General features: G+C 49.1%; 9 protein-coding genes across 9 annotated transcripts; 3 read left to right on the top strand and 6 right to left on the bottom strand.

Moving 5' to 3' along the window:
* Positions 1 to 150: 150 nt before the first annotated feature.
* BDV27DRAFT_129786 (putative EF-hand calcium-binding domain protein) lies at positions 151 to 1,505 on the top strand. Its single transcript, XM_032067281.1, has 2 exons — positions 151 to 467; positions 554 to 1,505. The coding sequence occupies exons 1-2, from the start codon at positions 407 to 409 to the stop codon at positions 1,288 to 1,290; spliced, it is 798 nt and encodes a 265-aa protein (XP_031926625.1). The 5' UTR covers positions 151 to 406; the 3' UTR covers positions 1,291 to 1,505.
* A 337-nt stretch (positions 1,506 to 1,842) lies between these two features.
* On the bottom strand, positions 1,843 to 2,673 carry BDV27DRAFT_165419 (Mpv17/PMP22 family protein; the record flags this gene model as incomplete). The annotated part of the gene is made up of 2 exons (XM_032073924.1): positions 1,843 to 2,524; positions 2,612 to 2,673. 2 exons carry the CDS (start codon positions 2,671 to 2,673, stop codon positions 1,843 to 1,845), a joined length of 744 nt encoding a protein of 247 aa, XP_031926624.1.
* An 857-nt stretch (positions 2,674 to 3,530) lies between these two features.
* Positions 3,531 to 6,081, top strand: BDV27DRAFT_165417 (transcription factor domain-containing protein; the record flags this gene model as incomplete). The annotated part of the gene is made up of 5 exons (XM_032073923.1): positions 3,531 to 3,614; positions 3,712 to 3,982; positions 4,064 to 5,246; positions 5,302 to 5,729; positions 5,780 to 6,081. The coding sequence occupies 5 exons, from the start codon at positions 3,531 to 3,533 to the stop codon at positions 5,920 to 5,922; spliced, it is 2,109 nt and encodes a 702-aa protein (XP_031926623.1). The 3' UTR covers positions 5,923 to 6,081.
* On the top strand, positions 5,573 to 6,927 carry BDV27DRAFT_129784 (uncharacterized protein). Its single transcript, XM_032067280.1, has 2 exons — positions 5,573 to 5,729; positions 5,780 to 6,927. Exon 2 carries the CDS (start codon positions 6,241 to 6,243, stop codon positions 6,760 to 6,762), a length of 522 nt encoding a protein of 173 aa, XP_031926622.1. The 5' UTR covers positions 5,573 to 5,729; positions 5,780 to 6,240; the 3' UTR covers positions 6,763 to 6,927.
* Positions 6,928 to 7,188: 261 nt separating this feature from the next.
* Positions 7,189 to 8,477, bottom strand: BDV27DRAFT_146044 (D-mandelate dehydrogenase-like dehydrogenase; the record flags this gene model as incomplete). The annotated part of the gene is made up of 2 exons (XM_032070512.1): positions 7,189 to 7,922; positions 8,162 to 8,477. 2 exons carry the CDS (start codon positions 8,475 to 8,477, stop codon positions 7,189 to 7,191), a joined length of 1,050 nt encoding a protein of 349 aa, XP_031926621.1.
* A 531-nt stretch (positions 8,478 to 9,008) lies between these two features.
* BDV27DRAFT_6526 (ferric reductase family protein) lies at positions 9,009 to 11,333 on the bottom strand. The gene is made up of 6 exons (XM_032077200.1): positions 10,608 to 11,333; positions 10,491 to 10,552; positions 10,244 to 10,429; positions 9,764 to 10,160; positions 9,549 to 9,710; positions 9,009 to 9,498 (listed from the first exon to the last, which is right to left on the bottom strand). The coding sequence occupies exons 1-6, from the start codon at positions 11,224 to 11,226 to the stop codon at positions 9,107 to 9,109; spliced, it is 1,818 nt and encodes a 605-aa protein (XP_031926620.1). The 5' UTR covers positions 11,227 to 11,333; the 3' UTR covers positions 9,009 to 9,106.
* A 1,214-nt stretch (positions 11,334 to 12,547) lies between these two features.
* Positions 12,548 to 16,234, bottom strand: BDV27DRAFT_158704 (basic helix-loop-helix domain-containing protein; the record flags this gene model as incomplete). The annotated part of the gene is made up of 3 exons (XM_032072742.1): positions 12,548 to 12,621; positions 12,680 to 12,775; positions 13,339 to 16,234. 3 exons carry the CDS (start codon positions 16,232 to 16,234, stop codon positions 12,548 to 12,550), a joined length of 3,066 nt encoding a protein of 1,021 aa, XP_031926619.1.
* Positions 16,235 to 17,296: 1,062 nt separating this feature from the next.
* On the bottom strand, positions 17,297 to 19,552 carry BDV27DRAFT_6560 (glycosyl hydrolase). The gene is made up of 3 exons (XM_032077212.1): positions 18,980 to 19,552; positions 17,461 to 18,927; positions 17,297 to 17,401 (listed from the first exon to the last, which is right to left on the bottom strand). The coding sequence occupies exons 1-2, from the start codon at positions 19,149 to 19,151 to the stop codon at positions 17,522 to 17,524; spliced, it is 1,578 nt and encodes a 525-aa protein (XP_031926618.1). The 5' UTR covers positions 19,152 to 19,552; the 3' UTR covers positions 17,297 to 17,401; positions 17,461 to 17,521.
* A 766-nt stretch (positions 19,553 to 20,318) lies between these two features.
* On the bottom strand, positions 20,319 to 23,497 carry BDV27DRAFT_146039 (putative GTP cyclohydrolase II; the record flags this gene model as incomplete). Its single annotated transcript, XM_032070511.1, has 4 exons — positions 20,319 to 21,317; positions 22,050 to 22,331; positions 22,388 to 23,344; positions 23,405 to 23,497. The coding sequence occupies 4 exons, from the start codon at positions 23,495 to 23,497 to the stop codon at positions 20,319 to 20,321; spliced, it is 2,331 nt and encodes a 776-aa protein (XP_031926617.1).
* Between the last annotated feature and the right edge of the window lie 839 nt (positions 23,498 to 24,336).

The raw sequence follows: 24,336 nt of genomic DNA, 5'->3' as shown, positions 1-24,336 counted from the left end.
GCGCTAATGGGAGGGGCCAGAACCTTAGGCCACCGATCACGATGATCATACGAGAAAAGCTTCCATGAGTACCGCGCATCCCAGAGGTCCTAGACAAATAATGTAGATCGATCTGAGGGAACCATGGAACAAGGTATGACAGCGATCGGAGTTTCCCTCCCCTTAGTAAAACTTGTCCCACACGCCCGAGCATGTAGGGAGGATACATATACGACCTCAACTGACGGTATCCTACAGCTCTAGTGGGGTCAATTAAATCCTGCATAAGCGCTGCTGACATGAGAAACAGATCCAATCTCACTCACCCCTCACCATTCTTTTCTATCCCTTCCTCCCTCTCTCCAATTCCTTCAAACCCTCGAACCCTCAAACCATCAAACCCTCCAACACCACCAATCTACCCAAAATGCGCATCCTCTGCCTCCACGGCCGAGGCACCAGCGCCCAAATCTTCAAATCCCAAACCAGTCCGTAGCCCCAACTCACCCAGAGCCAAATCCCCCACATCAAGGTCCCAAGAATAGCATTAACTTAAAATTAAAATAAAATACAGCCTCCTTCCGCACCCGCCTCGAAGACCTCCCCATAACCTTCGACTTCATCGACGCCCCCTACCCCACAACACCCGCCTCAGGGATCGACCTGTTCTACGACCCCCCCTACTACACCTTCTGGCCCGACGACTCCCCGACCTCTCTCCAACAAGCCCGAACTTGGCTCCTAAACTACACCGCCCAAAACGGCCCCTACGATGCCGTCCTAGGCTTCTCCCAAGGCTGCACCCTAGCAGCCCTAACCCTCCTCCTCCACGCGCACGAATCCCCACACACGCCCCCACCTTTCAAAGCAGCCATCTTCATCTGCGGCGGTGCCCCACTGCCCCTCCTCGAGGAACTGGGGTATACTATCACCCCAGAAATGAAATCCCTGGATACGGAGTCTAGAAAGAAATTATCGATTCAGGCTGATTCGGCTTCTATTCTGGCTAAGGGGGCAGAGAGGTGGAGCGGTGGTGGGGATGGTGGGGAGGGGATTAATGAAGAGGGGATTCGGGGGGAGATTGAGCGGTGCGGAATTGGGAAGGTGAAGATCGGGGTTCCGACCGTGCATGTTTATGGACGGAAGGATCCGAGGTTTTCGGCTGGAGTGCAGTTGTCGGGAGTTTGTGAGGGGGATATTAGGAGGTGTTTTGATCATGGGGGTGGACATGATATTCCCAGGTCATCGGGGGTTAGTGAGAGGCTGGCGGAGTTGGTGAGGTGGGTTTTGAAGGAGGGGGGTGTGGTTTAGGTTTATTTTTGGGGTTTGGGGTTGTGGATAGATGGTTAGATATTAAACTATACATGGGGCTTCCAGAGCAATATGGTCTGCTATGGTAGATGTGCAGATTTTGTAGAACGTAGTGGTCGGTTGAGGAGGTATGTATAGTTTTGTCGGGGGTGAGCGCTTGGAGAATCTCTCGTGTGGCATGTCGTGTGCGTTACTGGCGAGTAATATGTTTCAGAGGGGAAAGTGGGAATGGTGGAGGCTGATGGCCCTTATTACTATATTGAAATATTCATATAGAAAGAGGTATTGCGGGTTGACATGCCGAATAGACACCACTAGCACGAAACATGAGTTGGGCACAGAGGTTAGGCTACTGTATACAATGGAAACTGGTCGCCACTTAACCAATGGCGCAGCTGACTACTTATCCTAGTAGGTCTTCCATTTTAGCAGCCATAGTGAAAAGCAAATGGGGGGAAGTGCACTTAGCTCCACGAATCCGCGGAGGCAACGGTAGACCCACTTAACAGGAACTCAAGTATAAGATACAAGAAACCGACAAGAAGGAAATATCTAATTGTCATCAAACATTAAAAGACGGCGATCAAGATCCTCCATGCTCGACGCATCGGACGAAATAGGCTTGCATATGCGCTTCTCTGTTCCCTTTTCCGCCGAACTATTCAACCAACTCAGGTACGATTGCCAGAAAACAGCAAAGATAGACGTGGCAACCGAGCGAGACTGGGGTTGTACATAGGTAAAATTGAACGCCGTGACCAAAGGCCAGTATAGAAAACTCCTTGGTATACTGGTGGGCACTGTATTCTTTACACGTTCGATGGCACCCGGGACCCCTTCTCCGGAGAGGATCCCATGAAATGCAAAGAAGTACACATTGAACAACGGAGTATAAAAGAGCTGATTGGCAGCCACCTTTGTGCAGAGGGATAGAGATGGAAAATAACTGTAGTTGAATCGTCGCCCTAGAAATAGGAACCATTCGCGGCTAGGAATAGCAATAACGAGGCCAATGACGATACTTCTGAAGGAGCGGCGAGGGTCGAAGTCGTCATCGCCGATCATCTGCGCCGAGAGGTCTCCAATGCAGTATATTAATGGCGTGAGACATAACTGGGTGAGGTATGGTCGACGGCTTTGCGAGTGGGAATACCAGTCGAGGAGTGCTAGAGCTGGTTCCCACGGTCTTTTCGGTCCCGACTTTCCGTTGGGTTCTGGGTTTGGGGTTTTTGGCCTTGTACAGAAGGTCACAGTTTGTATGGGGTTCAAGTAAACTGGCCTTTGATTGCATCTGTAACGTGCCAACTGAACTTGTCGACACTGTCTGGCTTGAGTATGAGATCCCGAGTGCCAACAGGGACGAAGCGATTGGACAACACGCATGGTTTGTGGCAAGGAGCAACAAGGGTCACTTTAGTAACAGAAAAAAAAAATATAAATATCTTTCAGAAAGTTGAAAGATTTGAATAAATTTGCGCCTCCTCTCCTGTTAACAAGGCCGCATATTGGATGTCCGAACTATCATTATGCAGCACTTCAAAGTTCCGATACGTTGTTGTCGTCGGGACTCTCAATACCCGAACACATGATAGAACATGAATAAATTCCATAAATATTGATTAACTCTGTTATACTCCAATGCAATTCCTGATCCCCCTTCTAAATCACACACATAAAGATAATGGGTGCATCGTCCGGGGCTTGCCATAAACTAGATCACCGTCAAAGGTCAAAACCATACCCTTTGTTAGCGTTGGGATTACTTATAATGGTAAGATGCTTCTTTACTGTAAAATCAGAAAAACTAAATTGTAAGAATCACCTCGTGAAAATCTTCAGAGCCATCGATCCCTCATTCGGTTGAGTTAAGAAGCAAAACTAAAGGTACATAGATGGGCAAAATACATGCCATTGGTGCCTGAGGCATTCAGCCATCTACTTCAGTTTGCAAGACGGAAAACATCCTGCGATGTAGAACAAACACCACACCTCTGACGTCTTTTCCTTTCTTCGAAGCGCTTAATGATTCATTGAATCTACGTCTATAATAATTTCGTCTCTCATAGTGTCTACATTTAAAAGAGACCACCGCGACCATAAAAGAATAAATTACATAATTTTGCGGCAAGACCCGCTCACTAGCGCTCACTCCACAAAGCTGTGCAGTCAAGGTAGTGGAGCTTCTATCATAAATTGCGCCCTCCGGATATTCAAGGGACCGAAGTCACAAGTCCAAAGTTATGGGAACACAGAGCTCTCAGCGACAAACTCAAGCCCGAGGTCGAGCCATCTGCCGTACATGCAAAAGCTGCCGTCAGAAAAAGGTGCGATATGACATCATCCTTCACCTGATCTCGCCCTGTGGAGAAAAACAGTTTCGGAGATGATACTTTACCAGCAGTATCTGACATTGGTTACAAGGTAAAATGTGATGGCCAACATCCAAAGTGCGGCACGTGTCGTAGGAAAAATCAAGACTGCGAATATCCGAGGGATGGAAGAAAAACAGCCGTGCGAGCCAAAAAGGAAGACATAAAATCGCTCGAAGAACAAGTTGAAGAACTAAAGGGTCAGATTCGCCGACGGGCCACAGTAGAAAACGCTTCGAGCACGGATAACATCCATCCTCATGAGACCTTAGATCATTCCAACTCGGGGTCTAGGTGTTCTAGGGGCTGCCCAAATGAACCCAGTGGGCTGCCAGGTGGTCGAAATATACCGTGCGGTCCGCGAATAGGTGAACAGCGATGGCCTCCCTCACTGGGTCCTGCAGAGTGCGATCAAAGCTTACAGGACCAACTTACCTGTCAGAATAATGGGGGGAAAACATGCCCTGATCCAGATCCTTTGGATGGCCGTCAAATACAAGTCTATGGTGCTACAAGTCTACTACCTAGTTACCTGGAAGCTCCGGCCGATTGCCAGACCAAAGAAAACAACGAAGACTCATTCTTGAGAAGCATTACCCGAGATCGACTCATTGCCTTCTCGGCAATTATTAGACAGAAGGAGACTATAATTTACTCCACACCCAGTATCGCAGCGAACATCGATTTTGACGGCGCTTCCGTAGACATGGCAATGCATCTCCTGGAGTTGCATTGGAATCGGCTGCATTTTATGTATCTTCTGACATATCGCCCCCTGATTATGGACAGTCTCTTCAACAACGGGCCTTACATGAACAAGCTGCTTTTGAACGCTATCTATTTGCAAAGCAGTCTATACAGTGATCGAGTATCTTTGCGCTCGGGCCCCGATGACTCTCGAACAATGGGCATGGCGTTCTACGACCGATTTAAAACCCTACTCATCCACTACGTTGACAAGCCTAGTCTACCCACTGTCGTCGCGCTACTAACTTGCGGTGCTTGCCTGCTACAATACGGCAAACAAAGCGCTAGTTGGGTTTATTGTGGTATGGCATATAGGATGATAATTGACCTTGGGTATCATTTGGAGGATCCAAGGTCTTCTCAAGGTCGTGAAGATGCCAGACTCTCGGCCTTGGATAAGGAGGTCAGAAGGAGGGTCTACTGGGGAGCATATGCTAATGACAAATTCCAGTCCTTGTACCTGGGCCGTCCTCCAGGGCTTCAGCAATCTCATAGCAATGTACCCCGCGATTTGTTTGACTCTTATGAAGAGTTAGAAGAATGGAAACCGTACATCGATCCCCAAGCTAGACTTGATGACATCAGTGTCCCAGTTTACCCAGGCCGGCCGTCATATGCTCTCAGCACATTTCAATGCTTACTTCAGCTCTCGGTTATTACGGAAGCAATCATAAGCGCGTTCTATTCGACTAAGGATGCTAAGGCACCAGAGCATGATCTTTTGCAAAGCAGACAAACAGTCAAAGCACAACTAGATCGTTGGAGAGAGACCCTTCCAGCGCATCTACTGTTCGACCCAAAAAGGGATGAAACACCTCCGCCACACCAAATGACACTATAGTATGTCTTCTCATTATTTGATTAATTTAATGACATCTAATGATCAAATCCTCAGCACAACATATTGGACCCTGGTCATCCTGACTGAGCAGCCGTTTCTCGCCCGTGGTCATTTCGAGTTCACCGCAATCCCGGAATTGCAAAACGAATTAAAGAAGAAGTGTATCGAAGCATCTCTCGAAATTCGAGACCTCATTGAAGCGTACAGAAAGGCATTTTCGCTTAGACGCGCCCAATACGGTATTTCATACGCGATGTATAGCGCAGTTATTGTTCTGCTTCAGCACACTGACCAAGATTGTGATGAATACACTGAAGCTATCCGATTCTTCTGGCTTGCATTGTTGGAATACCAGAATGGATGTGGCCATGGACTGAAAGGGCCGCTCAGGCTGCTCAAATCACTCATGCGTCGGGTTGAAAAGGTAGTGAAGCGCATGGATATCGACCACCCAGGTACTACTGAATCGCTGGCTTCCAATGGTGAGTGACGTCTCTAGGTTTCTTGAAGAGTCACACTTATAGCAATATAGATACCCAGTTTGGAATCGAGGCTATACTACCGACAGAGACCTTCGAGCAAGGGGAAGCTTGGAGCGAATCCTGGCTCAATGTCGAGACTGACGATTTGTTCTTGGCCGATGACACTATATTTGGCTTCTTCGCACAAGAATAATCAACACGTCTCCTAGTATGTTATGGACTTTTCACGGGGTGGCATCTATAGACTCCATGAGGAGAACCGGTTACTTATATATCTGTTGTCGCGTGGCTCTCGTGGCCTTTAATAATTGGCCTAATCCTCTCAGTAGCAAGAGGATTAATAAAGCTCAATGCTGTACAACGCAATTTCCCCACTGGACCCTTACTCTCGGAGTTTCATGGACACCCTCCGCATCGATCTCAAAAATGCGACTCCTGAAAACTACCAAATCCGGAGAGGGCGACTTCGAGATCGAAATATTCACGGACGATCAACTCCGAAAACTGCCGTATGCAATCCTTTCCCATACTTGGGGTCCAGGCGAGGTTGCTTTTAAAGATATCAAGGACCCCAAGAACTGGGTGGGCTATAAAAAGATCGAACAAATGTTGCTCAGTGGCCCGCCAGATGGAGTATGGATATGTTTGGATAGACACTTGCTGCATTGACAAAGAAAGCAGTTCAGGGCTATCAGAGGCGATCAACTCCATGTTCGCCTGGTACCAAGAAGCCGAGGTATGCTATGCATATCTCGCCGACGTACCACGAGTGCGGTTCGAAGAAAGTAGGTGGTTTACCAGAGGGTGGACTCTCCAAGAGCTAATTGCTCCGCGAGAGGTGATATTCTATGACGGGAACTGGAAGAAGTTGGGTGATAAGGCGAGCCTTGGAACAAGGATATCTCAATGCACTCGGATACCTGAAAGTATCCTTTCGGGCGAGAAAGCTCTTGATACATTTAGCACCGCACAGAGAATGTCATGGGCAACGGAAAGACAAACAAGGCGAGTTGAAGATCGCGCCTATTGTTGAATGGGGCTACTTGGTGTTAATATGCCTCTCATCTATGGGGAAAGGGAGGCTTCTTTTATTAGGCTTCAGGAAGAGATTTTACGGATCTCAGAAGACCACAGTATATTTGCTTGGAAATCTTCAGATAGAGCTGTGCCTGTATCGTTATAAATAGATTGATCATTCATCATGTCCACCATATAATAACAATCGCATCTTTAATGGGTTCATCTACTTGTCCTCCTCAAACAAAAACGGTAACAATTCTAATAGCTGAAAAAGTTCACCCCATCCGACTACCTAAAGATGTCAGGCTTCCAAAATATTTAATGGGGTATTTTAATGTGCATTTTCTGTTTGGCAAATTCATTCCTATCCAATTTTACTAATAGCTGTATACAAAACCCACATAAACAATGGTATCTCACCCTCCAAAGAAACAAAATCCTACAAAAAGCTCTTACTCTTCAACAAATGCGCATTAACCGGCGTCAAAGCCTTCCCCTTCAACAAAAAGCCCTCAATATTCTCCATCGCCAACCGCTCAAACCCAATATGGGTATCGACAGTGCCTCCAGCATTATGCGACATAGCCATAACCCTCGGATGTTTCACCAACCGCGGATGCACATACGGCTCATTAGCATGAACATCCAACCCAGCAGCAGCTAAATGGCCCTCATCAAGGACCTGCACCAGCGCCTCCTCATCAACCAACGACCCGCGTGCAATATTGATAAATCTAGACCCCTTCTTAAACTGCCTAAACCGCTCCAGCGTCAACAAAGTCTTCCCAGCAAACGGCGTCGCAACGACAACGCAGTCTGCATTGGCAAGCAAGGATTCCAAATCCTTGTAGTACGTCGCCCCGACCCGAGACTCCTGCTCGGCACTCTTCCGGAAGAGATCGTGGTAGGCGATTTTCATGCCGAAGGCGGCGTAGGCCTTCTGTGCGATCATGTATCCGATTTGGCCCAGACCGATAATACCCAGGACGTGGTTGCGTGGGTTGCGCGCTGTAAGGGGTGAGTTTTTGTGGGCGTCGGCGAAGGCCTGTGGGTTGGCGGAGTGGGCAGCTTGGTGGGACCAGGCTAGATTGCGGAACACCGACAGGATCAGGAAGATGGTCATGTCGGCCACGGATTCCGACGATGCGGCGGCCCCATTGCAGTAGATGATTCCTGTAAGATTTTCAAAACACAACCCAATTAGCTGGTTCGGTCTTGTCTACTGTATTTTTTTTTTTTCTCCACATGCGGGTGGGTTTTTTTTTTTTTTTTTTTTTACCCCACAATATATTATTCCCCAGTCACATTCTTCGGCTCTAACTCGGGACGCCGGAAATGGGAAAGTAAACATGAAAAAGCGGAACGGGAAATGGAGACAGCCAAAGAATGAGAGAGACACAAGAGACACATACCATGCTCAGCAAAGACATCCACATCCGCCCAGTCATACCCAGCCCCAGCAGAAGCCATAACCTTCACACTCTTGGGCAAAAGCGGAATCAACTCTCTGTCCCAGCGACCCATTTCGCCTCCCGTGTTCCAGAAGGGCCGGAAGATGGCGTGGAAGTCACCCCAACGACGCTCTTTCAGGGCCCGCATGAACTCTTCTCTTTCGCGCTCTTCGGCGCTGGGCTGGATGATTTCAAATTCTGAGGAGAAGCGAGCGTACACATCGTGGTTGTATTTGATGTTGTCGCCGATGTGGAGAATGCGGAGTTTGGGTGCCATTTTCGGTGGGCTTGTTTTCTTTGCTTCTTCTCTTTCCTTCTTGGGGTTGTTTTCGTTTGATTTTTTTTTTTTTCTTTTTTCTGTTTTATTTCTTTTTGGATTTGTTGTGATTTCACAAGGTTTATTTTTATTTGGGTATCTTCTTTTTTGGAAGAGGAATTGAGGTTGGTATGCTGGGGGTTTCTTTGCTGTTGTTCTTGCTTGGGGTATACTTTATACTTCCGGTGTGGTCAATTGCCGTCGGTCAAAAACCGATTGCCGACGTTGCGGAATCCGAGTCGGATTGCCGTCACCGCTGCAGTTGGGGAGCTGTTTTACCCCATATGGACTGATACTTGCTGTGAGGGGAAGCTGAGTCCCTTCTCACACATGTAATTGGTTGAACATCCTGCAGATCAGCTGTGGGAAACGGGTGTAATTGCTCTATTGGAGTTCAGTGGAAGGTTGGAAATTGAAATTTGCCCTTATGTCAGGACCAGCTATGCAGTACGAAATATGTAGTGCACGTGTACCATCGGGTATCAACAACATTGATCTTCAATGCAGAATCTAAGCTAGAGCCAGAAACAGGATATATCAGTAGTATGGATAATGATCAGCTAAGTGAATAGAAAAGCAAATATATGTGTCTACCAGCAAAACGACGCCTCGTATAGATCTATAGTTTGCGTCCCTTGGTTGTCCCGGACGCATTTGCGAACGTCATCGCCCATCCCGCCTGGTCCGCACACGCTGACTGCCATCGCCCCTATCTGTTGCGTCTTCTCGTTTTCGAGGATTTGGTCGAATGATGGCTTGCCAAAGACAACGCTAATTGGTACGCTTGGCGGTGCGGAATTGGTCCAAGGGCTCTCGTCGAGTGCGTACTCGTCCGTGCTTTCACTTAACGTTAAGTATATTTGAATAGAAAGAGATAATTCGGGGAACTGAAAGTATGTCTGGCCTTTTTGTTCGTCCGGTACTTGAAGCGCTGGATGGTTGAAAAGAGATGTCATCCACGGCTGGATCCATTCCAGATGGTCTAGAAGAACATCAGCGGAGGTTACTTTGATGTGCGCCGAGCATACTCACCAATACTGCGGATGACCCAGATCAGGCTGACCTTCCGAACAGCGGTCGACTTCTGGGAAAATCCGCTCATGATCTCATGCAAATAGGACATCGGGTGCGTAATTCCAATACCGCCTGCAATTAGAAGAATTGTCCCGTAAGAAGATAGGGAATGGAGACCACCTATATAGATAATCAGTATAGCCTCGCTAAGGCATGTCATATACGCTACATACCGAAAGGACCTTCTACTAGAGCGGATGCGGTGAACTTTCCCTCCACCGACTTGTTAACCTTCTCAAGAAGCGTATTTGTAAATCCGTCCCGTCGCTTAATCAGAAAGGACATAACTTCACGCTGCGAGCCTCCCAGCAACATGCTAAGCGAATCATTAGATCCGCGCTTTTCGGTTAAACTTGGTCGGTCGTCTGTCCATGCGATGGAGAATGGATGCGATGTCCAGAGACCAAGGGCAGGCATGTAAAGATACATGTATTGCCCGGGCTTGAATGTCCATGACCGCGCCAGGGCTACATCAACGCGAGCTACATCGCCAGGAAGAAGCTCCACGGTAGCCACTGTCCGTTGTCGCCCAAAATTGCGCCAGATAATACTCCCCAAGCGCCCAATTCTCTGTTCAGGGACGTCAGCCTTGACTTCGATTAAGTCCAAAACTGCCATGTAAGAAAAGGAGCAAGGAAGTAGTAGAGACTGACATCAAGACCCCAAAGAATAAGTGTGACCAGCAGAACACGTTGCAGAGCCAATCCACGAAGGTGATACCAGAGTCCCACAAACGACGTTATTGCAAGTACGATATGTAGATGAAGGAAGAATTCGTAAAAGGCATGTCTGATGGGGGATGCGGACTGAAACAGTATCACCATGAACGCAATCAAAGCCTACCATCATTCCGCCCCGTTAAATCTTATGCGACAAGTTTGGTTCGAGGTATAGACTTACAACAAATCCTTCTATGAAGAAGGGTGTGTTCCAGAGAAGATGTGTCAACTGCGACATACTCACTACATACCAGTTAGTTATGCTATTAAGTCAAGGCAGATGCAAGGGTTTACTCACTTTCTTTGGCTTTCCCTGCTACCACACAAGCCATATGAACTACGGCCTCGCCAATAATGAGACGCCCGATCCATCGGTGCATCAGGTTGAATGTGTCAAACTGCAACCCTAGCATTGGGATAAGGGGGTTGTTACGAGCAGCAGCAAGAACAAGTGCAGGCAAATTCATCACACAAAGGTGGCCAGCGGCATACTTGATTTGGTACATCGTCTCGTCATAGCCCGACCACCAGTTGGCAAGTACAAAGAAGAAAATGATGTTCAGCACAAAGTATGAGAGCAGTAGAACAGCCTCCAGTCGTAGTGGGATGATCCCCATATGGATGCGGCCCAGAAGGCGAAACTCGCGACTGTGACGAAGCGACAGTAACGGTGCATAAAAGACATGCTTGTTGAAAAAGGCTGAAAAGGCACCATTTCGAGTGAATTTTTCTTGTTCATCTTGATGGAGAATCTCACGCAGACGTCGATGGTGTCGTAGCCTTATGATAGAGCGGCTGAGGAATGTGACAACAAAAAATCCGCCCAGGACATACAGAGGCGTGGCCAGCGCAGGGTTCATAGGAGGGTGATCATATTGGGTGTGTTGCCTCCCTGGCCCTAGCTGATCTACTCCCATTTCTCGAAATTGCTTGTATGATTATGAAGCTTGAGTGTCAGAATCAAAAAGGGCTGCTAAAGCCGCACAACCACCTCGAGTCAGCGTTGACGCCTCCCTTCAAGCTGGACAGCTACCAAGATGGCTGCCTACAGCGAGGTAAATATACGGGAACTAGAACAATGGGTTTGCAATGCCATGACACACGGGTCTTGTGCACGGCATATATTTAACGATGCCGTCATCCATGTTGCCGTTAGCCTCAGTCATCCATGGACAGCACCGTGACAGGTTAGACACCCGCATTCTAGCAAGCCTCATTGAAATCGAGAACAGTGCTCCTGAGAAGGTCATTACAACCAAGAATGTGGGGAACGGGGATTCTGGAATGAGAAGTTTACCCATTGGTCTGGACCTGAGAGGGGGTGCTGTTGTTTTCCCGCCTGTACCTTCAGCAAATCAACAAACTGACGACATAGACTAAATTCTTGAAGGTTAGCCCAACAAATAGAGTCATTGCTTTCTTCCCTTGTGGGTTTGTCAGGTGCAAGGGGTGGATCTGCAGTCAACTGGGCCGATGAAACCACGGCGCCGCAAACGGAGATACAGAAAATTGAGGGTCTAAACCCACCATCCGCAACCACCCGAGACTTCCACAATCTATTCTGCAAGAACTACCAGCGTAGATTTCGCCCTTCTAAGCGAGCTTTTATCTCGTAGAGTCTGGAAATTTGGGACGATGACGTAGGAGAGTTGCCGACATGGATTTGTCCTGGGGGAACCCCTTCATTCCCAGCACGTGGCATTGCCCGCCATGAGATTTCAACTGGTGATCAAGGTATAGTCAACTAAATTCTATGCTATCTAGGTAGCGTAGGCTCAGCAAAATCTTTGGCTACTACTGACTCACGGCCAGAATGTTGTAACTAGACCCATCCTACAAATGGGAGAGCCACGTCATGGACCGGACACCAGTGGGAGATTGCGTAAAGGAAGAAGCGGCAATTGTTTCGGCAAGTATGCGTAGTTATGGAATAAACAAGACTCGAGATATTATTGTAACGTTATGATGATTTGTACATTTAGATTTTCGTCTGTTGCGCAAGTCCCTGAGGTAACCATGGGAGTTCTTAAGGGGGCGCGGGCTTTATTCGGCTTTCCAAATGACGAGTTGACTGTCACGAGTCTTTTCATGATAGCAGCGTTTGAGGACCCATGCGCCCCACTATCAGTCAACATGACTTGACAGCAAGCACAGTACAGCTTCTGTCCTTGTGCCTGTCCTGGAAGATGATATGGCACGGTTGTTGCAGTGACGACATGCCGGTGAACGTTGCCCAAGCTACGTTTCAGTGGTGAACTTGAACGTCACTGAGATGTCATTTGGCCCAACCAGGATCACACGATCAATACAGACTGAAGAGCAGCTTGCGTCAGCCTTATACGAGGTGGCAGGTACGGAAGCTTAACTTACCCTGATCACCGCGTGGCTTAAACTTTTCAGCCACACAGGCCAGCCGCATGCGGCGTAGCTTCAAACTCGATCCGGGGACCATTAAATCGTCGATCACTAGCAAATCGTCAGACAGAAGTTAAAAATACAACCAATTCCCCGATGAGAACGTCCACGGACGGGAGCGGGTCGACGGGAGCGAAAAAAAATAAAAAATAAATTAAAATCCATCCAAATATCTGAATGGTGCATTGCACGCAGTACATGTTATTAAGCATTATACACAGGCAAACAACCAAATAGGAGAGGGACTGCTTTAGTCTAATTCGGCTTTTTATGACGCCGGAGGGAAGATACATAAACAGGCCGGAGATCAACCGAAGAACGCCATGGACCGATAGTTGTTGTATATATTCCGATTCCCGTTTTCCATCACTCACAAAATACACCCGAATACCAGAAGTAGCGCATTGCGCAATACCGAACGTCCTTTAAGTTAACAAGTCATGAGATAAACCAACCCTTAGACAGCGACATCAACCGTAGCGCATGCATACGAAGGTAAGCCCTATAATTTCAAGCCCCAACCTCACGCGAACTTTCCGATCTGGGGCACAGAGCGGGTTGTCTATTAGAGGTCGCCTGTCTGCTTGGTCGCGAGCCCTCACTTGACTTCTTACGTGGTTTCTTCTTCTTGTCCTTATTCCGTATAGCCTCCCGTCTCTCCTCTTGGATACGAGAATAGTCGACCAAGTCGACCCCCGCGTTATGGCACAGGGACTTGCATTCTGAGTCAACAACTCCGACAAGATGAGAAGTGAATCCGTAGAAAGCCGGGTTGTACGCGTTCTTCGCCCAGTACGATAGTTCTGAAGCCACACGGCTTAGATTGGGGATTAGAGGGGGTGAGCATTTCGGGTTGTGGGTGGGCGCCGGTCTGTCAGACTCATCGCCAGAAGACAAGGATCGATGTCTGGAAACAGGTGAAGAGGGAGCTGAGGAATCTGACGAATTCATGTAGTCGGTATCCGAGGCCAGAACGTGCAGAAGATGATAGGTAGCGGCGAATCCAAGAAGAGTTAACTCAACGGGGTCCAAGGGTAGCTGGTTAAACCAGGAAATGGCTTTCTGCATCGTGAAGGACGAGGGGAGGGAGGCATCTCCGGTGGTCCGTGCTGTGAAGATGGCTGCAATCATTGCACAGCGCACGGCAATATTGATCTCATCACGGACAGATGCGGGGAGAGAAGAGTCGAGGAAGTTTGAAGCCTGTGCTTTCTTGGTCTTTCCTTTGTCATTAGGCAGTGCTGCAAGAACCATGTTGATATTAGCAACGCGATCTTGTTCGAAGAAAACAGCTTGCATAACTAGAGCACGAGTATGTGCCGCCGACGGCTGAGGTGCTACGTTGAGAGCTGTTCTAAGTTTGAGTTTGAAAGAATCGCGGCTCTTCCTCCTATCTTGGCCGCCAGCACTAGCCTCGAAGTATCTCAGAAGAGCACGTTGTAACAGATGGCTAGACCACCACGCAGCAAGTGCATCCAACGAGGATTGAATGGCAGGATCCTCTTCCACTACGTCAAGTAGGGCTTCGTCGCCATCCGTCCCTTCTTGGGTGGGACGGTTCCAGGTGAGATTTGCGGCTCTTTGGATAACACTATCAATCATGACCTCCTCACTATCAAGCTCAAGCAAGGCGGCTAGATGGCTGGGGAGGGCATCCGGGTGGTCTTCTGGCAGGGACGAATTCATCTTGCGAGCAAGGTCCCATTGGTACCGTGCCAGGCTACGCGCAACGTCGTTGGAGACGTTGAAGGTCCAAGAGCCTGGGTCGCCCACGCGCCAAAGCAAAATGCGACAATGGAAAGCTTTAAGCATCATTCGCATTGGGCTTCGAGGGAGGGTACCAGCAGCAAAAATGGTCAAAACGAGACGACTTTTGCTAACCTCTGCGTCACCGCCAGCCAGCTGAGCATCGATCGCAATGTCCCATGTCTTCACTCGGCCCTTTTCGTCCTCTTCTGTAATTCCTGTAGCCCACGAGTAGAGCTTCCATCCGAGTAAACAACGCAAGACGTATTCAAAACATCTCGACGTCACAACATACCACTCGTGAAAAAATCTATGCCGGGGTACTCCGACCCGTTGGATGCTAGTCAGCCAAGCCTGACGCCGGAAGTTGCTAGACGACAACGTGGCAGAAGCTGTTTTAGAAGAGTACTGCAGCCCAGGCCCACCGGAGTTGAAAAGGTAAACGAAAACAATGAAGGCACTGCCGACGACGAGAGTGGCAAGGATGAGAAAGTGGGAAATAGCGCGGGCGTGCCATGAATACCAAAAGCTGCGAGCAACCGCAACCCAATACCCGCTCGGTGGAAGTTGCAGGTTGTTGAAGAAATTGACCGGGATAGCCAGGAGCCCTTTTGCTGTCGACTCTGTCTTCTTTTCTGAACTCATTCCCTCGAAGACCATAAGGCCAGCAAGCGCGCCCAGCATGTATTTATTAGGATAGTGAGAACGTTTGCGCCCACCCGACTGAGGGGATACATTACTACTGCTTGGGTATTGAATGTAAGACTGTGACCATGACTCGTCTCTCGGAGCCGCAGCCCGCATACGCTTGAAGGCATCGGGCACCTTAATCATACCCTCTGGGGGATGAAGAGAGGTCGGGGAGGGGTCACTGGGAACATCTTCTGCATTTGAGAAGACGCTCGGTGACGAGCTGGCACCGGACTCGGTGTAATTGCTCGGTGAAGATACTGAGGCTGCTGATGTCACATTCTGATCGACGGCCTTGTCCAATTGTCGTAACCTGTTCTTGAGAGCAGTATTTTCATCTTCCAGCCGCTTATTACGGATTTCCAGATGTCGAATATACTCTGTTGCCTTGGAAAGGATAGAGGCCTTATTCAGCTTGTTGGCTGGCGTGACACCCTCCCCGTCATCTTCATCGACCAGATGTCTCGAAGCCCGTAGGCTGGGGACGCTATCTCTGAGCTCGGCGATTTTCTCATTCAAGTTGGCTCGGTATCGCTTTTCGATCACATTGTGGGCTCGTTTCTTCGAAGGCATCTTCTTTCCGGGTGGCGCTGAGCCGCTAACGGTTGATCCATCATCATCACTACCCGACTTGCGTTTTGCACCTGCTAGCGACATAGGCGATCCAGATGTGGTCGACTGGGCAGACTGCATATCCGTGCCAGCATTTGAACTTCGGTGGAGGGGAAGCCCACCACCGCCATCCTGGCCTAGGAAGGAATCAAACGGAAGATTCGTCACGCAATCGAGTGAAATATCTGGGGAGAAGTCGGACTTCTGAACAGCACCGAGGCTCTGCTTGCCGATAGACGTGCCGGGCGAGGTAAAGGAAAAATCGAAGGCCGATTGGGGGATTTCGTTGGTGGTCTCTGGGAAGGAAGGGTCATCCCATCTCATCCATTGTGTCCAATCCTGACCTGAGTCCTCCGGGGATGATTGAGGAAACGCCATGGATTCCGTCTGCGACTCTCTTCTGTCCGAAGACTGGGCGGGGGAAAAGAGCTGGAAATCGCTACCCATACTAGGCATAGCCATTGTGTCCAGCCGCCAGGGTCTGGACCATCAAGCCACTATGGCTAATAGTTGGTTTGCGGCGTATATGTCAACCGCTTCGGTGAAGTATCGCGAAACAATCCTTTGCTCCTATTAACCATCGGATATTGACAACGAAGGTGGGAGCAGAAAGGTGGATGGTTCCTCTGGACAACAGTACCAGGTAGTGTAACCTAGGGTGTGCATACCTCAGGCAAAGGGAACAAACCCGGCTAGTGGCGGGTTAGAGTTGAAAGGTGATTGATGATCAGCCAGAACCGAACGCGCTAAAATTTGAGCTGTGGAGAATGATTGGGGGGGCGATAATAGAGAGAGACCCCTTAAGAGATCGAAAAGGAGAGAGACGCTCTATTGGGTGGCAATTGATGTGAGAGTCAAGTTGTGAAAGGAGTGATCAGCTTGAGAAGTTGGAGTTGTTTGTCATGACAGAACGAACTGAACTAGTCAGTCACGTTGGGGGGTCTTGACAAACAGAAAAGAAAACGAGCCGAAAATTAGTGTTTCCAAAGATCTTATCGAGGCGGCGTTGGGTGGTTGAGGACGCGGCTTAGACCCTCTCACATGGAACGGTACCACAGTTAGAACACACTGCCCCAGCAGATAAGATCTCTTCTTCCCTTCTTTGGTTTCTTCTTGTTGCTTTCTCTGCGTGTTCGCCACTGCAAAGACAAGGATCAAATAATAATATATTTATTATTGGAAACCACGTCGCAGAACAGAGTCACCTGTTCACCATTCTGCACATTGTTGGAAGAAGGACCAAGTGGTGCCTGACAGCGATGGCGACTGACCCTCGGCCAAGATTCGGTGCTAAGCGTCGTATGATCGCGGGACACTGCTGTTCCGGCAAACCGACACGCGGTCATGGTATTACGCACTTGGGTACCTGTACCATGGCCAGTTAAGTGGGTGTATTGTTCAACCATGTAATCTTACCTACCGCCTAAGGCGGCCAATGAAGCACTTCGGTCGGCACGTGATCTGACATCATGCCGTTTACTACTCCGTACTAGTAGTATCTTTGGGTCTCTTCGGCTCTGGAACGCAGGAAGCAACCCCAAACTAATGCAGAGTGCCCCTCAATTGACCATATCGGATATCCACCAAAAGTACGGAATATTGAGTATTGTTAACACTACGGTGTACGGGGTACAAGCCGGAGACCATTGGTGGTAAATCAATGCTAACATTTAAATCTTCAATTATATATCCATGCAATAACTTTACAATCATGCATCACGAATTGAGACACTCTAAGAGTCAACCGACTCAGGCGTGGAACCTCTTACTGGCTGTCGTTGAGTTCCAGCCGCTCTGAAGACCCCAAGCCTTAACACTAACGCTAGCTCGATCACTGAGACCCTCTGCGGAAACAGCCAAGGTATCGAGTGGGGAGCTTGGGAAGAAAGTCATGGTTCCACTTTGGATCCCGTCCTGACCAAGGAAGACTTCAAACACAGAGCGGTCAATAACGCCCGAGAAGCTGAATGTGCCGTTGCCAAAGGACGAGATAGTGGTTGTGGAAGAGGATGTGTAATTTCCATTATCTTCGATCGTGAAAAGATGGGTTCCAGCTCTGTTGATCCAGAAGGAACCATCATCCAGGATCACCCCTCCGTCGAGGAATTCGCCCGATGCAGAAGAGGTGAAGTTAAAGTTCACGCGTCCAGTAGGCTTGGCAACATCGATGCCCTTTAGCGTCACGTCGAAATATACTGCGTTCGATGGGACCCCAGAGAAGTTCGCTTTTACGTCCCCAGAGTGGAGGCTCTTGCTCACAAGCTGTCTGCCCTTAAGAGCAGAAAGGCCCTCAAACGGGCTGTGAGTCACAGTCCAGGCTCCGTTGACCTTAGTTAAGGTGTGTGCTCTAGGTAAAGTCGTGGCGCTCCTCCAGCCTTCGAGCGGGCCAGTGGGAACTTCGTTGGTGTAGTCCCAGTTGCTAGCCCATCCGATGGAGACTGGAGGCTCATTCTCAGGAATACCAGAATACCACTGAGCCGCGTAATTATCCTTGGAGAAATCAAAAAGTGTCTCCTGGGGAACTTCAGAGGTAAAATGGGTGCCATTGAAATCGCCGACCACATAAAACGTTCCCGAACCCCCCAGAGGAGCGCCAGGATTCACAGAAATAAAAAGCACGAACTTGCTAGTCTCTTCGGACACAGCGCGATCCACCGAAAATTTGACCAAGTTGGGACATTCGAATTGGTCGCCCGGCAGCCCCTTCTGAGTGAAGTTCGACGCATGCGTCCAGTCTCTGAGGTTGGGCGATGTATAAAATCCAATGACCAAATCCTGCGCATAGGCAATACTCATCACCCATTGCTGGGTCTCGGGATGCCACACCACTTGCGGGTCACGGAACTGCTTCGAGCCAATGTCGATGACCGGGTTGTTCTCATACTTGGTGAAAGTGTATCCACCGTCGCGAGAATAAGCAATGTGCTGTGTTTCCAGTGTCGGGGTATCTACTGTGTAGATGGCAATGACACCATCGTCCTGATCGGGAAAGAATCCCGAGGTGTTGTTGCTGTCCACCACAGCAGAGCCTGAAAAGATATATTCCTCAGGCTTATCCCCAGCGAGGGCGATAGGTTGATTCGTCCAATGGTATAGATCAGGGCTGGTGGCATGACCCCAGTGCTGATTCCCAGCAACTGTCGCTGTAGGATTATCTAATCACTCGTTATTACGCGTGCGCGGTTTGACTGACTGGGACAGACTTACACTGATAGTATAAGTGATACACACCCCTCTTGCTATCATAGAAGAGACCGTTTGGATCGTTCATGAAACCGGAAGGTGGAGAGAAGTGGGTTTGAGGCCGAAGGTCTCCAGAATAGCTGGCAGCTTGCGCAACTGCCGCAAGGGCAGGAAGGATGAATGGCTTGATATGCATCTCGTCAGGTCTCTTGGAGTAGCTATAGGTAGCGACCTGGATTTCAATTCTGGAATTCTTTCTGTCGGGGGGACGTGACTGGGGTATTTATATTTGACTCCTCTCGTCAAAATTCCCCCGTTTATGGCGATGCATGCATGGTTTTCCCTTCATGAGAAAGGCTAGGCTCCATGGCCTCGGGGTTCCAAGGCTCCAAGTGGATGAAGCCGAGAACTCAGTTCAACCCTGTGTGGATGTCAGACGGTCTGACCACTGCGATTGCTAGTTAGCAGGACGGCATACCCACGTCACGAGAAAATTAGTTTCCACTGCCCTAAAAGCGCCAATGCGCTGACTTAGGGACTAGTGTGGGGATAATGCCTAAGGTACGGAGTACATCATATGTTATGGTGGTAGGCCCGGTTCCTGGACCGATATCTGCTCGTTCTCGACGTTATAGATCCCATTGTCTCATTCAAAGTTGTTGGTCAGGTATGACATTTCGAAGATCTGCCATGTACCCTGTGCTTACAGTGATTGCTCCGGCACTGCTACCCCGGCCGGAGAAGTGTCGTGCTGGAAGCGGGGAGCCGATGCAACGGCCTTACCGCCGGTGATTTATCGGCGGATTTTCTTCTTCACACCCCACACATAACCAAGTCCACAGCAGCTCTTCTTCAGTGGAGTAAATGTTGCCCTGGAATTACCGCTTCTGGAAACCTACAGTTGTGGGCGCACGCAGTGCCAGTTTCAGTACGATCAAGGCTTCAGTTATTGGCTCCAGGGTTAGCTTGCCGATATACAAATGTATATCAAGTTGTAACTTAGGGCTCGCCTTCACCGGGCACCAGCTCATTCATAGGCCTAGCTACATACGAATAAAACTGGATGTCTAGTCTATCCAGAAATGTTTGCGACCATCTCACTACAACCATGGGGTTCACTCGGAGACGGTTCGGCGAAATTTCCCCCACGTGGAGACGAGGCACTTTGAAAGCAATAGGAAACATTCCACTCGCATGAAACCATGACTCTCCGATTTCTAATCATTGGACGAACGAAGTACACTGGGTCTATCGCAATATAACTACCAAAAACAACAAACTATACACATTCGGGAGGCCCTCGTGGAGATAACCCGAGCTTCCTATTTGAGTTCACCAGAAGTCGCGCATATCCACCGAACTACTAAATGCTAACTTCAAGCTTGGCCACCGCGTCCATCAACTCCCTCACCGTCTTCTTAGCACCCTCTGCGGGTTCCTCATACGGCGTCCTCGGCTTGGCCTTCTCCTCGGCCCCCTCAATTCCGGCCAAGGGTGCCGAGTAAATCGCGGCAGCATACTTAGTAGACGCAATGCCACTCTTGCAAGGACTCTCGGCTAGCGCCGCCTTCTGCTGCAAGTCCAAAGCGTCCGCCACCTTTCCGGCCTTATACAACTCGTAAATCTTGGCCGAAGTTTTGGGGAACACGTTCGCAAACGCTCCAATGCACCCAGCAGATCCAACACTAAGCCCTCCAATCAAGAAATCACACTGACCACCATAAACAGCAAACTCCTCCGGCTTAAGTGTGGCCGCCAACCTCGTAATCTTACCCACCGAAGCACAAGTCAACTTCACACCGACCACATTGCTCTTTCCATCTCCCCGGCTGGCGGCAGACTCGCGCACAATAGCCGTAATAGTCTCCGAATCAAGATCAACCCCATTACACACACCAGGGAAGTTATATACAACAACCGGCAACGGGGCCTGACGCGCCACATCGGCAAAGAACTTTTTCACAACGGCCGGCGTCGTCGCCTTCCCGAAATACGCCGGCGGGAGAACAAGCAAGTAATTCGCACCGGCAGCCGCAGCATCATGCGCTAACTCAAGCACCTGCTTTGTGGAGTGGGCACCCACACCCGCCATGAGCGGGAAATCGGGACCGACGGCTTCGCGAGCGGCAGCAATACATTGGGCGCGCTCTTCACGGGTCAGGAGGAAGGCCTCGGAGTTTGTGCCGAGGATGACTAGTCCCGCTAGTCCGGTCTTGGAGAGGTAAGAGTAGTATTGCTTTTGTGCGACGAAGTCGATTGTGTCGGTGCTGTGGTCGAAGAATGTAATGGCGGGACACCATACCCCGGCTTTGGGGACGTGGGGTTGCGGGGTGACGTGGGAGCCCATTTTTGTTCTTCCTTTCTTTTTCCTCGGGAAGTTCAATAAAAAAAGGTATGTTCTATAATTTTATAATAAATGTAGAATGTAAAAAGATAGTCAACGGAGGAATGTGAAATGAGATATTTTAATAATTGACCAAATAATCATTCCAAGGATAATGAGATCTTATATATCCATCGCAAAGCGGGGGAATGAAGGAAAAGTTTCCGTGCTCGGGATGCAATACCGAGATTTTGCCCGCTTATCGTCCACGATCCACGGAGGTTTGGGCCGAGATCTCCAATTCGTGATTTCTACTGGGTGGTTTGTCCTTCATGCTGTTTTTGGTGTGTGGTTCTATGACGTTGGAATGCGGATTCGGTCATTCGGGGTAGAACAGATTGCTCGGAAGTGTTGCCGGTCGTTGGTGAATCATTTTTTGTCTTCCTTACTTTGTAGATTGGGGTGTAGTTATCTACATATACAGATACTTATTATATCATGCACGTACATCACGTCCACGATTACGGTCGTGGGGACTCTATACAACTTTTACAGAAAGAAACAAGGTGAGAAGTTTTCGTTTATAGAGTTTAATTAACTATGCATAAGATGGCGCAATGAAACCTCCATCGGTGAACTTATTCGAAAGTTGGGTCGTCGTATGTCATCGTCCAGTTCGTAGTTTGATATACTAATGTCGTTGAGAGCCCAGTTTAATGCTATACAGATGTCAGTGGACAGTGATTAAACAAGGATAAGGGGCTGGCTTACCGTGATATCTTCCCATTTCTCCCATCCGCGTCCCTTCACCTCGGCCAGTTCTTCCATTGTATACTGTCGTCCCGTCGTGAAGTATCCGGCGTTGATCTTCGCGTCGATCTCAACGCGGGAGTCATCGGGGATCATGTCTTCGGGGATGGGGACTCGTTCGAGGATCTTGATGCCTGATTGGACGATCGCGTCGTGCTTCATGTTGGACATGGAAAGCATACGGTCGATCTTCTTGATGCCGAGCCAGTGGAGGATGTCGGGCATGAGGGCTTGGAAGCGCATCTAGATAGGTTGTTAGTATGGTGATGATACAGTATAATATTGAAGTAATAGCATACATCTCTCACACCGGCGATGTTCTCAGTCCGCGTAAAGTATTTATCTGCCGTGTCGCCACCACGCTTGCGGGCGTTGTACACCAAGTACTTGATAACCTCGCCCAGGGCACGACCTTCTTTTCGGAAGTAGATAACAACACCACTGCCTCCATTCTGGGCTTCGCGGATCGCCTCCCGGATACCGAACGCCAGGTAGGGCCGACATGTACAGATATCAGACTGGAAGACATCACTTCCGTTACACTCATCGTGGATACGCAAGGCCAGTTTCACGTTCTCATCGGAAACACGCTCGGGGGGTCCAAAGATATACACCGTCAGACCACCAATAGGTGGCAAGAAGATCTTCAGGTCCGGCCGAGTAATCAGCTCCGGGTAACTACCACCCGTGTGTTCGAAGAGCGTCCGACGCAGGATAGGTTCCGAGACGCCGAATCGGTCCGCAACTCCCGGGAGATACCACACCGGCTCGACGGCGACCTTCGTCACCCGGACTTCACCCGAGGAGTCTACCACGATTGAACCATCCACGTCCAGCTGTCCGTCTCGCACTGCCTCTCCAATCTCCGCCAGTTTCATATTAGCGCGGGTGACAGCCATAGTAGGCCGGATGTCCCAACCGGCGTTCAACTCATCCCGGAATTGGTTGACAATATCGTGGCCGTAGGGGTCCATTGACACGATCTTGTCTTTATCGGCCCAGGCGGGCTGCCTGGGGAAGTTAAAGGTGGGTTCACTGTTCTTGAAGTCCGGACGGAAGTCAGGGGGGAGATCGCCGGCAGCGATAGCCAGGGCGTTGTAGATGCTGTAGCTACCGCCATGGGCACCCATGGCATTGCGTCGTTTGAGCAATGGCCCGCTGCGTGAGACCACCACTGGGCCACGGGATTTGGCATCTTTTGCACCCCAGTTTAGGGGCACGGGGTCTATCCCGCTTTGCCCGGGATAGGTTGTCAACTAGATCGTAGATCAGTGTGAGGGGATCTTTGCGATGGAGTATTATGGATCGGCACTTACGACGATGTGTGTGCTATAATGAGATTCTGGCGAAGGAGCGGCCTGGACGGTCGTCCCGTCAGCCCTGGTCGTTTCGGGGCTATCTGTGGTCATATTGGCTGGTGTTGGTTAGGATAGGGATGGAGATGGGAGGAGACAAGTGAAGAAGAAAGGAGGAGGGGGACGGGGAATCAAGGGATATATACGTATGAAAAGGAAAAGCAGGAAAAAGGAAAGGAGAAGATTGTCTCATTCATTTTGCAGCTTGCATTCCCTCCTTACTGCATGTGACCTGTGAATTGGTACTGTAATCATTGACTTGAACTTTCTTTCATTCTGGTGTCTCCGCACCTTATCGTATCGTATCGCCTTATCATTTGTTTTCCCCCTCTATCGATAGTAACCGACTTATCTCTCTAGTTTATCTTCTCCACCAGAAATGATAAGCTCGAGAAGATATATCCCATATTTAAAAACCGTCCCTATAAACTCACGGCCAAATTTTATTTTACCTTGTGCACAAATTCCAGAGGAGTCTTTGGTGTCCTGTCTTCTAGATGCAAGATGATGTTGGACTGGAAGCAACGCGGGGTTGCGGCAAATCAAAACCCCCTCATTCCAAGGATCTGGAATGACCTGTCGACTGCTACATTGGAACCACGTTACTCGACATCAAAACCCAACCAAAACTGCTACCTAATCGGTCTTTGTCGGTGGAAGTCACCTGATAGCTACCAATTACTCAATCAATATTCGATTACCTCACGGTGTATATTGATTTTGTTAGTAAATGATGTACTCTAGCACGTTTAAAAAATATATATATCTTCATACCCTACACTCATCCACTATCTCAACTCACTTAATAGCCATACATTTTTGCCGGATATTTTACTGCCTTATAGGAAGACCTCCATATAAGCTTAGAGCTACATGCTCTTCAGGATCTCCTG

This window comes from Aspergillus caelatus, assembly GCF_009193585.1.
Source record: "Aspergillus caelatus strain CBS 763.97 unplaced genomic scaffold BDV27scaffold_111, whole genome shotgun sequence".
NCBI classification, from domain to species: domain Eukaryota; kingdom Fungi; phylum Ascomycota; class Eurotiomycetes; order Eurotiales; family Aspergillaceae; genus Aspergillus; species Aspergillus caelatus.
This window is presented reverse-complemented; position numbering and strand designations above follow the sequence as displayed.

Bases quoted from the DNA above. Each gene is read 5' to 3' on its own strand.
- BDV27DRAFT_6560 (XM_032077212.1), bottom strand. From the start codon at position 19,151: ATGCATATCAAGCCATTCATCCTTCCTGCCCTTGCGGCAGTTGCGCAA. The intron at 18,928-18,979 runs GTAAGTCTGTCC...ACGAGTGATTAG, and splicing joins GTATCACTTATACTATCAGT to ATAATCCTACAGCGACAGTT.
- BDV27DRAFT_6526 (XM_032077200.1), bottom strand. From the start codon at position 11,226: ATGGGAGTAGATCAGCTAGGGCCAGGGAGGCAACACACCCAATATGAT. The intron at 10,553-10,607 runs GTGAGTAAACCC...ACTGGTATGTAG, and splicing joins AGCAGGGAAAGCCAAAGAAA to TGAGTATGTCGCAGTTGACA. The intron at 10,430-10,490 runs GTAAGTCTATAC...GAATGATGGTAG, and splicing joins TCTTCATAGAAGGATTTGTT to GCTTTGATTGCGTTCATGGT.
- BDV27DRAFT_129784 (XM_032067280.1), top strand. From the start codon at position 6,241: ATGCAATCCTTTCCCATACTTGGGGTCCAGGCGAGGTTGCTTTTAAAG.
- BDV27DRAFT_129786 (XM_032067281.1), top strand. From the start codon at position 407: ATGCGCATCCTCTGCCTCCACGGCCGAGGCACCAGCGCCCAAATCTTC. The intron at 468-553 runs GTCCGTAGCCCC...AATAAAATACAG, and splicing joins AATCTTCAAATCCCAAACCA to CCTCCTTCCGCACCCGCCTC.